The sequence below is a fragment of the Vicia villosa genome, linkage group LG1 (assembly GCF_029867415.1).
Source record: "Vicia villosa cultivar HV-30 ecotype Madison, WI linkage group LG1, Vvil1.0, whole genome shotgun sequence".
In the NCBI taxonomy this organism is placed as follows: Eukaryota; Viridiplantae; Streptophyta; class Magnoliopsida; order Fabales; family Fabaceae; genus Vicia; species Vicia villosa.
This window is the reverse complement of record NC_081180.1, coordinates 199,755,197-199,767,644: the sequence shown is the minus strand read 5'-3', so window position 1 is coordinate 199,767,644 and position 12,448 is coordinate 199,755,197. Positions and strand designations below refer to the sequence as shown.

Genomic DNA, 12,448 nt, shown 5'->3' with positions numbered 1-12,448 from the left:
CTAGAGGCGCAAGAGTTGCGTCTGACTGAGAGAACTTCTTAAAGAGAAGTTGAGCAGGCTCTAAAAGCTTATTTTGTCAAGAAGGACCAGAAACAGAAAAAACATGCTTAAAGAGAAGTTTACCAGTATGCTATGATATTCAGTCTCTCTTGTAATTGTCGTTTGAGGTCAAGCAACAATTTAAGTTTGGGGGTGTTTGATCGGTGGATTTTACATGTTTATTTATCAGTTAACTCAGTTACCTTTCCTTTATATTGTCAAGCATTTTACTTCATTCTTCTACATTTTATGCTTTGGTTATGTATTTTACTGTTTGCAGGCTCAAAGGAATAAATCGAGACAAATCTATGCAAAAAAGTACAAAAAGGGAAGTTTCGAAGGAAGTGAAAAATTATGCTACGTGAGGCCTGACACGACCACCTCTGTCACCTGAAACTGGCCGTGTTAGGATGAAGCATGGCCAAGAAAATGAAACAGATAGGAAAGTCAGGGGGCTGATACGGCCCGTGTTAACAAGTGTGAGATCTGGAAATTTTGAGCATGTTTCTCATCATGACAGACGTGTAGTATTTTGGTCATAACTAGATCTTCGAAACTCGGAATGACGCGGTTCCGGTGGCAAACTTTCGCTAACAAAAAAGGCTACAACGTTGATGAAGAACTCAAAGAAAAATTCTGAATTTAAGGGCTGACACGGGCCGTGTTACTTGACACGGGCCGTGTTACTTGACACGGGCCGTGTTAGGAGGCATGGGAAAAAAAATAAACTTTTAAGATGACAGAAGTATGACACGGGTGCCCGTGTTGGCTGACACGGCCCGTGTCAGCATGTGACGCTGATTTTATGATTTTTTCATATTTTTTTCCATGGGTTAAGCTCTGGGGGCATTTTGGGTACTTCCAACTGACCTAAGTGAATGTGTGCTATTTAATTGAGTTTTGAAGAAGAATGAAGGAACTTTTTGGCCGAGAGAAGAATACGCGATTGAAGATTGGAGAAAACAAGGGTTTTGGAGAGAAGACGGTTTTCGTGAACTGATGCGGTTGAAGATCAATTTTCATCTAAATTCTTGTAATGTCTATATTTTATATTTTGTTTTCTTTGAACGATATGAGTAGCTAAACCCCCCAACGCTAGGGGGTGTCCTTGATTTGATTCTTTAATGATTTTGAAATCCAGAGTTCATCAATAGATTTGTTTTCTTATTCAATTTAATTGTACAAGGTTTTTATGCTTTCTTTGTCGGACCAACAAGATTGATTTACGGTTAACAACCAGCTGGACCGCGGTTGTTAAGGTTTTTGTATGATTAGACTATTGTAGATATCACCTAGGAATAGGGATACCTTATAGTTACCAGTTAACTCTTGATAATTCAAAGGCTTGATTTCATCATAATTCGCTAAGGAATTAGGATTTAGGATGAATGTTCAATGGTTTTCCAGCTAAGGAATTAAGGGAAAATAATCTAAAGGGCAGTAATTAAAGGTTATGAACTAGTTGAAGAAATCTAGATTCAAGGTTATTACAAGGCAAATTATACACTTTACCCTAGAATGCTCTCATATTTGTTAAAACCACTTAGTCAATTTTCTGTTATTTTATTTATTGTTAATTTATAATTGCAAATCAAAACTTTAATTTTAGTTTTTGTTTAATTGAATGTAGAATTAGACCTTTGTATTGATACACAATCCTTGAGATCGACATTTTCTGGGAATTTCCCCTTTATTACTATAGAGGCAAAATAGTACACTTGTTATTTTACCGATCAAGTTTTTGGCGCTGTTGCCGGGGACTACCAAATTATAGAGTTTTGAGTTTAGTTTAATTGAAATTTTGTTGCTTTGCAACTAAAATTTTATTTTCCGCTCATCTTTACAAATTATTCCTCATTGTAGTAATCATCTAATTTGTTTATGCGAGATAAGGCCTCAGCTGAATTTCTTTTTGACGCAGAAATTGAAAGAACTTTGTACGTAAGGCGTAGATAACCTGTTCTGGGTAAACTGGAATCCGAAGAAGAAGTTATTTCAGTTCATTCAAGTTCAGACACTGAAAGTGAAGAAGAAATCATGGGCAAGAATCCACCAGCACCTGAGAGACTTCTTGGGGACTACGGTAGGGCAAACACACCGAGTGGTAGGTTGACAATTATAAACTAACCTGGTGAATGTGCCAAATTTTTCAGCTGCATCCGAGCACCATCACTCAACTGGAGAGAATACCTTTCACCGGAAAGGTCACTGAAGATGCCAACAAACACTACAAAGATTTCTAACTATGAGCACTACTCTCAAGATTGATGGGCACACAGATGAAGCGAAAAAGTTGCGAATTTTTCCGTTCACACTAGCAGAAGAAGCGGAAAAGTTGTTCTATTCTCTCCCAGCAGGAAGCATGACATCATAGGAAGAGATGGAAAAGGTGTTCTTAAATGAGTATTTCTCATCATTGGTATTTCTGAGAAAGAGGTACGAAATTTTGAACTTCAAGCAGAAGGAGGGTGAGCCTTTGGGAGATGCGTACAAAAGATTCAAAAGGACTCTAGTGGCATGCCCCACTAATAATATGGACAAGACTGAACAAATGCAGGTTTTTGTCAATGGGCTCAGAATAAAAGCAAAGCAGTTAATCGATATAGCGGCTGGTGGCTCAACTAATTTCACAACAGCCTCCGGTATTATCAAGATCATTGAAGCAATTGCCGCAAATGAGCATTTGGATTTATATGACAGGTGTACTAGCATGCCTGAAGGAGTCATTGATCTGAAGTTGGAGACGTCTAAAATTCGAGTTGAAGATGCAATAGCTGCAGAAGTTGTAAAGAAATTGAAGGCTATGAATATAGAGACACAACAAGTGGCTAAAGTTCAACCAGCTCGGACTGTCAGTTATGAGATTTGTAATGGCCCTCACCAAACTGTGTATTGTCTCGCAACGCCTCAACATATTGAAGAGATCAAGTTCTTGAAACAAAACAATCCTTATGCTAACACCTATAATCCGGGGTGGAAGAATCATCAAAACTTCTCCTTGAAGGATCAGCAACAATAAGTTCCTAAGAAGGCAGAATGGGAAGTAGCTATTGAGAGATTGGCTGGACAATATTCTATGTTTCAAGAAGAGACAAGAACCAACCATAGGAATACAACAAATTCAATCAAAAACCTGGAAGTTCAAGTGGGGCAGATAGCACAACATCTCACTCTACAGGCACAAGGTACTCTTCCAAGCTCAACTGTGGCAAATCCAAATAACCAAGAGAAAATTAATGATGTCACAACAAGAAGTCAGAAAGAGCCAGAGCCTGAAGAAGAAAAGGAAATAGACGACCACTTAGTCATAGAGGTAGATCTGGAAGTGAAAGAAAATACGAAAGAACCCAAAGTAGTGGTACCACCGGTTAAGCCACTTGAAGAGAAAAATAAGAAAGAAACTAAACTGGTGATCAAGCTACCTTTCCCCTCTAGAGTGACAAAGAAGGATTCAAAAGAGACAAACTTTGAGAAGTTTGGTGCAATGTTCAAAAAGTTGGAGATCAACTTACCTTTCTTTGAAGAACTTGAAAATATGCCTGCATACAAGAAATTCATGAAGGAGGTAATTTCAAAAAAGAGGTCAGTGGGAGATGAATCATAAATTGTAACTGAAAAGTGTGGTAGAGTCATGCCAGCAAGGAAGATCCCTATCAAGAAGAAAGACCATGGAGCGGTGGCAATACCGTGCACCATCAATGACAGAATGTTCAAGAAGGTGTTAATTAATTCTGGTTCTAGTGTGAGTTTGATGCCATTGTCCATCTTCAAAAAGCTGGAGATTGAAAAAATAAGCGAGAGTGAGATAAATTTGAAATTTGCTGATCACACCATTAAGAAGTCATATGGGATAGTTGAAGATGTAATGGTAGAGATTAACAAGTTTGTCTTCCCAAATGATTTCCACATCATGGACATTCCTGAGGATGAAGAGACTCCAATCGTTCTAGGGCGACCATTTTTGCTTACTAGTCGCTGTAATTTGGATATTGAAAAAGGGGAACTCATAGTTAAATCATTTGATGAGGTGGTAACACTGAAGGTGTTGGAGGTCAACAAGAAAGGTGCAGGTGGAAATAATAAATCGTAAGTTGGTATGATTAGAAGTGATGGAGAAAAAAAAGTCCAAAACCTCTCCCAGAAAAAAGTCTCAAGCATAGTCTCTCATGTGGGGTCAGCTCGTGCATCTATCATAAGTTCTGCGTTCATTCAAGAAGTCAAAAAGAAGAAAAAAGAGGACAATCAAAGTGAGAAGATGAAAGTGGGTAGTAACTTGAAGAGAAAAATGGTCAATGCTTTTCGTCTTCATGAGTTCGTGGGTGCAGAAGTGACAAGCAACCAGGATTGGAGAAGGAAATACCCTCCATAATAAAGGGTAATGGACTGTCGAGCCATGTGACGTTAAACGAAGCGCTTCGTGGGAGGCAACCCACGCTTTTAATAACTTAGTTTTCTATTTATGTTTGTTTTGTTTTGTTTTTCACGAAATAAAAAGGGGCATTTTGGGTGAAAGCTAGAAAGCAGCAGCTGGAGTTTCAGTATCCTCTGTGAGTCACCCTTCTCGGGCTTGATCTTAAATATTACAGACAATGTTTAGTTCAAGTTTGGGGGAGGAATTACTCTTGTATTTTTCTTTTTATGTTGTTGTTATGATGTGTAAAACCATACATTGAGTTCTTCCCAAATTTGACCGAATTTTTTATTTTTCATAAGAGTTTCTGATCTAAAAAGAATTCGGGAATAGTATATAGAGATGAAGGGATTGTGGGTTGAGTGCAGGAAATTCAGACTAATGTGATAGAAAGGGGGTTTGTTTGAACACCTTTGGTTTCCTAAAAAGAGATACGAGTCTAACGTGTATATTTGTACCATAGTGCTTGAATCCTGAGAAGTACTGCTTAAGTAGTTTTTTTATACAGTCTGGCATAATTTAGATTCACATGCATGTATGATTGGTTGAGAAAAAAAAAGGTGGCAGTAGATGATGAAAAGGCGGTAAAAGGCAACCGGCCCGCTATGTTGAGTGACCCTCACCCGATTATTCAGCCCAAAGGAGGTTGATCCCCAAACATCGTCCAAATAAGGACACTATATAACTGCAAAGTTTGAAAATTTCATCGGTAAATAAAAATAGAAAATGCTGCTCATTTGGTGCTGGAAAAAATGAATTCTCGATTCGTCTTGTGCATGTGATGATTATCGTAAATTCTCAGTGCCTTGATTTGATTGTCTTAATGAAAGAGGAGGAAAATCAGAAAGAGACTTAAGTACAAAGAATAGTTAGAGAGGTGTCCGAAAGGGGAGCTAAGGTTTTAAATATTCTTGTAGAAACTCTCCGCATCATGTGAATGTCGGACTAACTATCTCTTGATCAATCAGAAGAGAAATCTCACGTATCAATACCGGTATGCTATGATATTTAGTCTCTCTTGTAATTGTCGCTTGAGGTCAAGCAACAATTTAAGTTTGGGGGTGTTTGATCGGTGGATTTTACATGTTTATTTATCAGTTAACTCAGTTACCTTTCCTTTATATTGTCAAGCATTTTACTTCATTCTTCTACATTTTATGCTTTGGTTATGTATTTTACTATTTGCAGGCTCAAAGGAATAAATCGAGACAAATCTATGCAAAAAAGTACAAAAGTACAAAAATGGGAGTTTCGAAGGAAGTAAAAAATTATGCTACGTGAGGCCTGACACGACCACCTCTGTCACCTGAAACCGGCCGTGTTAGGATGAAGCATGACCAAGAAAATGAAACAGAGAGGAAAGTCAGGGGGCTGATACGGCCCGTGTTAACAAGTGTGAGATCTGGAAATTTTGAGCATGTTTCTCATCATGACAGACGTGTAGTATTTTGGTCATAACTAGAGCTTCGAAACTCGGAATGACACGGTTCCTATGGCAAACTTTCGCTAACAAAAAGGGTTACAACTTTGATGAAGAACACAAAACCATATTCTTAAGTTAAGGGCTGACACGGGCTGTGTCAAGAGGCTTGGAACAAAAAATCAACTTTTAAGATGACAGAAGTCTGACACGGGTGCTCGTGTTGGCTGACACGGCCCGTGTCAGCATGTGATGCTGATTTTATGATTTTTTTTTCATATTTTTCCATGGGTTAAGATGTGGGGACGCTTTGGGTGCTTCTAACCGACCTAAGTGAATGTGTTCTATTTAATTGAGTTTTGAAGAAGAATGAAGGGACTTTTTGGCTGAGAGAAGAATACACGATTGAAGATTGGAGAAAACAAGGGTTTGGGAGAGAAGAAGGTTTTCATGAACGAAAGTGATTGAAGATCAATTTTCATCTAAATTCTTGTAATGTCTCTATTTTATATTTTGTTTTCTTTGAACGATATGAGTATCTAAACCCCCCAATGCTAGGGGGTGTCCCTAATTTGATTCTGTAATGATTTTGAATTTCTTAGTTCATCAATATATTTGTTTTCGTATTCTATTTAATTGTACAAGGTTTTTATGCTTTCTTTGTCGGACCAACAAGATTGATTTACGGTTAACAACCAGCTGGACCGTGTTTATTAAGGTTTTTGTACGATTAGAGTATAGTAGATATCACCTAGGAATAGGGATACCCTATAGTTACCAGTTAACTCTTGATAATTCAAAGGATTTATTTCATCATAATTCTCTAAGGAATTAGGATTTAGGATGAATGTTCAAAGGTTTTCCAGCTAAGGAATTAGGGAAAAATAATCTAAAGGGCGGTAATTAAAGGTTATGAATTTGTTGGAGAAATCTATATTCAAGGTTATTATTGGGCAAATCATACACTTTACCCTAGCATGCTCTCATATTTGTTAAAACCACTTAGTCAATTTACTATTATTTTATTTATTGTTAATTTATAATTACAAATCAAAACTCCAATTTAAGTTTTTGTTTAATTGAATTAAGAATTACAACTTTGTATTAATACGTAGTCCTTGAGATCGACAATCGGAGAATTTTCCCTTTATTACTACAGAGGCAAAATAGTACACTTGCTATTTTACCGATCAACAAGTCAGAGTTTGAAGGTGACTCTGAGGAAGATATAGAAGACTTTAAAGGCGAGTTTGATTCTGATGGTGAATTCGATTCTGATCCAGATTTTGACGACGACTCAAAATCTGGTGTTGATCATGCTTTTGGAAGGAAAAATTCTAAAGACGTAGGTTCTGAAGGACAAGCTTCTAGAGATGATCATGTTTTTGCTGGTAATCATGTTTTTGAAGGTGAAACTTCTGAATGCAGAGCTTCTGAAGGTGATCCAAATTTGGGAGGTGTTCAAGTATCTGATATTGTTCTAGAATTAGAAGAAGATTCTGAATAAGTTCAGAGGCCACAAAAAATCAAACAAATATCAAGGAGATTTGAAGAGTTTGACATGCTGCAAGATACTGAATGGACTCTGAGGTATGGAGTATTATTCCCTTCTGCTGGTAAAAATGATGCAGAGCTGATATGCTATTCAGACTCTGATAGGTGTAGAGACAGATTTAACAGGAGAAGTACTTCTGGATACTTCTTCAAGTATATGGGAAGCCCCATTTCTTTGTGCTCCAAGAAGCAATTGGTGGTTGCGTTGTCAACCCGTAAAGCTGTCAAGACTGAACATTTTATCCGTCCGAGGGATGGAATTGGTGTTATAGATTTTGGTTAGCTGAATATAAATTAAGGGATGATGTAGGAAGTAATTCATACTCAGAAGCTGTTGTTTGAGTCAAAAGCTTCTGAGGTGATTGCTCAAAAACATTGTTGCTCAGAAGCAGAAGCTTCTGAGGCGACTGTTCCAAAAGTGTGTTTAACTTCCTGAGTTTTAGTTTATTTTGCTTAGCTATTAAGTTTCATTTGTTTTGTTAACTTAACTAGGAGATGGTATTGAAGAGTAACTTAGTATTAGGAGATGGTATTGAAGAGTAACTTAGTATTTTTAGTATGTTACTTAAGTGTTTTTAAATAATTTAAAAGGATAAATTGAATGAGACCTAATTAAAGAACTCAAGAAAGAAAGTAAGATGGATTGGATGCTCTAACAATAATCGCTAGCTCATCTTTCCAAGATACACATAGATTAAGGAAAAATAACTTGTTGTCACTCATCATTATGTCACAAACAATCAAAGAATGAGAGAGAAATGGTTCACATTTATCCAATACTCCTTCTAGTTTTATCTATAAAATAATTGTTTTCTAAATACATTGAGTAACTAATACATATAAATAATATATGGGTCACTCACTACAAAAAAAAAGGTCTCCTGCCACGCCCAGGAAACCGAAGCTATATGCAAAATAACCGTGGTGTAACGCTGAGGCCACGGTTTGGCCACGGAAATCCCACTGTGGAGTATGCGGCCGTGGCTTAAAGTAAAGTCCACGGTTTTTTGGTATAGACCACGCCTTTTTGACAACCGTGGCTTTTTTAGGCCACGGTTTAGGTAGCTTGATTAAGGCCGCGGTTTGTTTTTGCCATGACTGCAAAACTGTGGCTATATGGTAAAGCCACGGTTTCAATTTAACGTTTACGACACAGTATTGGTTCAAGATATAGCCACGATTTGGTTATGACCACAGATTTAAAATCGTGGTTATATTTTATGCATTCTAAACCATTAATCTTGCCACAGTTTATTTCTGTAACATTATATATATATATATAACACTTTTATCATTTCATAAGTGTTTCATTTTGTCTTTCCTTTACATAATTAAGTCTAGGGGTGTTGAACTGTTGAACAGAACCGCCAAACTTAACCGAGGAACTTTAGTTCTCTTATATTCGTTGATCCAATGACCAATAGTTTTGCAAAAAATACAAAAGACATATAAAACTTTTCATATTCAATTTCAACGTAAAATAATCCTTTACACCAAGCTACTTTATCTCAACATATGGGCATATTCAATATCAACTTTTCATATTCAATATCGACGTAAAATAATCCTTTAGGGAAGAATCAATGTCAATTGGATAGCCTGATTTTTCACTTTGTTTCCAACCATTGTCCAACTCCAATGCTAGTTGATATCCATCCTGTAATAATGATTAAACATGTCAATGATATGTTTGACTTCATCTTAACATTGATCAGATTAAATAGTATATACCTCAATAGCCATGCATCCTCCTTGGCCCATAAATAGGATATACCTCAATATCCATCCTGTCATTTACATTTTTTTCCTCATGAACAACCATAACTTCCTATAACTAACTTACTACCATAACTTCTAGACATAGGAAGAGCAGCTACGTATCAACAAAAACAGAGATAAGCATACCTTCAATAAGTTTCAATTATATTGAAATGATAACTGACACAACACAGGTTAACATAATTACCTTCAATGGCTATAGAGCCAAGCTTCGTGGCAGGTACAGAGATGATTTAATTGCCTCAGTTCCAGGATGTTGCGGTGTTGACTTAGGTTATCCTATAAGCAAAGTCATGAATTGCAATGAGTAAGTTTTCAATATTTCTTTCTTTATAAAATTACACTTTAACAAAATTTTATTTATACTGTTTATGAAGAGATAAACATATATAATACACTTCTATAAACGGTGGAGAAGATACCGAGATATTAAGATTCATGTCATCGTTTGGATATTGTTTGTATAATTGAGGAATGATGAGTTTCCATTATACAAACAATGAATCTTATTTTAATGTGTATTATGTAGTGCATGTCTAATGTTTAGTATAATGATTCAAGAGCTACGGGCTACCGAACTTCTAAGTTATGCATTTCAATCTTTATGCTACTTAGCTTTATTATGAATTTGAATATTGAACTATTAGTGGGTAAATGTGATTACATTATATATTATACATGCCGTATTTAGGTTTTTAATATTATTTTATATTAGGAATACTCTCACGAGTTAACGGAAGCTCCAAGAGTTTACCTACACTCTCAACTCAAGTTTAACAACCTAACAGTATTTTCATTTTAAAATGTGCCAGGTTAGTTTACATGAAGAAACCCCAGTGACTGTATCCCCTCTAAAACATAATGGTAAAGATTTGAAAGATTTCCAGCACAAGATTTATATAAAATAAGAGAGACAACCAAACAGAGGTGTTAAAGATAAAAGTAATTGAAGATTCAATCTTACTTCATCATCTTTTCCATTCATGGGAAGGGAAGATCTTGCTTTAGCTTTAGATAAAATTATCACATCTGATTCTGCAGCATCGTGTAAAGAAGCTCGAATAAACTCTGCTGAGAGAATGCTACAAAAAACAATACAATGCACTATAGTTCAACTTTGTTCTCTTCCAAAAATTATAGGGTGATCAAAAATCAAGAAAAGCAGTAGAAAGCACTGTCAAACGAATTTTGAGATGCAGGTTAATGGAACACACAATCTAAGAGAAACTAAACAGTAGCATATGCCACCTTGATAGATCAGGACAACACTAAAAGTTTACCTGTTTATTGATTCTATAAAACCTGTCACATGATCTCTAAGATGACGAAAGCAGTGCAACCCAGTGAGCTCATCTCCATCCTATCAAAGTTACAGTAAACAAATAAGACTAAAATTAGCATATAATTCTCTCCTTGTCCTTCAGGAATCCCATTGACATTACATAGTGGAATGTCTCATTAACAGACTTCAAAGAAAATTAGTTATGTTCAACGCTAAGTAATTGATGTCAGTTACAATACAAAAGGAAACTACTCAGTCATACTGTGATTGATATCAGCTGCCCACACCCACCCAGCAAACACTGATTGATATCATCAACACACACAGCAAACACTGATTGATATCATCTACACGGACATTAATAGACATCACCCATCCATAATAGGGTCTGGTAACAGAAATGTCATCAGATTCTTTATGGTAACCTTGAGGTACTAAAACACCCTTTCTCTCACTGAATAAACCATTAATTCTGAGTTCGATAGACGAGTTACTTAGCACAGGATTGTCGACGAAAGAAACATTAAGAGCAGCAGTTTTGTCTAATGAAATTGTCTTCGGAAGAGTTTGCAGTAAATCATGAGTTTGAGCAAAAACTTAGTCAAGCATTTCAGAACAAAACGAAACCATAAAAATTGATTTGTTTTGTCCTTCCATGTAACAACTATGGATGGTTGCCAACAACAAAATTATTGAAGACTTAAAGACGACAAAGAACTTAATAACAATAGTCAGATAGTGAAAACATGTTAACAGAAACTGAAAGATCACAGCTATGAACAAAAGACATAACATTAAATAACAGACACAAACATAGAAACATGTTATGTATTCAGTGTAAACAGGCAAAAACACAAATAACACAAATAAGAAACTGAAATGAAAAATCTGAAAAAGAAGACATACTTGTTATTCAAGAGGTTTTTAACATCAACTTTAGTACCATCAGTGAGTACTCCATGATAAACAATTCCATAGCCACCTTCACCAAGAACATTTTCTGGACGGAACCCACCAATAGCATCTTCAAGCTCTCTCAGAGTGTACCATCTTCCCCAACCAAGATGTGCTACCTCAGGTCCAATTCCACCGACGCTACCACTCCCAAACCAAAAAACCATTTTCCCCCAAACCAAATCAAAGCCCTTTGTTTAGCCAATGAAAAAACGCAAAAACAATCAAATCAATACGAAAAACCCTGAATTCAAAGAGTGAAAATCACATCCACATCAACAAAAAAAGAGAGGAAACCGAAAACGGAGAGAGTGAGCTATCAATTGAGCTGTTGTTGTTATACCGTAAGAGAGGAAAATGAAAATTTTAGGAAGAAGCATACCTGAGTTCGTGAGTATGTGAGTTTCTTCGAGCTTATTCCATGGCCGCCGTGAGAAACTGAGAGAGAGGTTTTTCTGTTGTTGTCGTCGTTTTCGCGAAAGAGAAAACCGAAGGCCATCGTTGTTGTTGTCGCTCACAAGAGAGATGATGATGAGAACAAAAAGCTACAATGGAAGAGAGAGCAGAGAGTGTGAGGACGGGAGAGAGAGAGGCTCCGCCTCTTCTCTTTTCCTTCTAGGGTTTTCAGAACCCAAGTTTGAGTTAAGAGATGGAAAGACATCGTATTTACGTTTTTAAATTTTTTTTAAAAAAAATTAAAAAAGAAAGTAATTAATGAGAGGGAAGCTAAATCCTTAATATATTAAAACAGAATACAAGTTTCCCTCCTAATCCTTAATAAGTTTCCCTCCTTACTTCTTATTAAATCTATAGTTGCATTTAATTATTCAAATCTTTTTATTTTTTTATACAACTCTTTTCAAATTACCAATTCCAAGAATTCCAATTTCACTAATTAATTGTAATTTTTATATTCACAACATATGAAATATAATTTTTTTTTACATTTATAAATATATAATATATCTTCCTAATAAGTCATGTGCATCGCACAGGTAAAAGTTCTAGT

At 36.1% G+C, this 12,448-nt stretch overlaps 1 protein-coding gene across 1 annotated transcript; it reads right to left on the bottom strand.

Moving 5' to 3' along the window:
* Positions 1-9,160: 9,160 nt before the first annotated feature.
* On the bottom strand, positions 9,161-12,028 carry LOC131621701 (probable receptor-like protein kinase At2g42960). Its single transcript, XM_058892740.1, has 5 exons — positions 11,822-12,028; positions 11,392-11,630; positions 10,484-10,563; positions 10,168-10,285; positions 9,161-9,482 (listed from the first exon to the last, which is right to left on the bottom strand). The coding sequence occupies exons 1-3, from the start codon at positions 11,936-11,938 to the stop codon at positions 10,509-10,511; spliced, it is 411 nt and encodes a 136-aa protein (XP_058748723.1). The 5' UTR covers positions 11,939-12,028; the 3' UTR covers positions 9,161-9,482; positions 10,168-10,285; positions 10,484-10,508.
* Positions 12,029-12,448: the final 420 nt, after the last annotated feature.

Bases quoted from the DNA above. Each gene is read 5' to 3' on its own strand.
- LOC131621701 (XM_058892740.1), bottom strand. From the start codon at position 11,938: ATGGCCTTCGGTTTTCTCTTTCGCGAAAACGACGACAACAACAGAAAA. The intron at 11,631-11,821 runs GTATGCTTCTTC...GGCTAAACAAAG, and splicing joins TCACATACTCACGAACTCAG to GGCTTTGATTTGGTTTGGGG. The intron at 10,564-11,391 runs GTATGTCTTCTT...TAACTTTGATAG, and splicing joins AAAAACCTCTTGAATAACAA to GATGGAGATGAGCTCACTGG.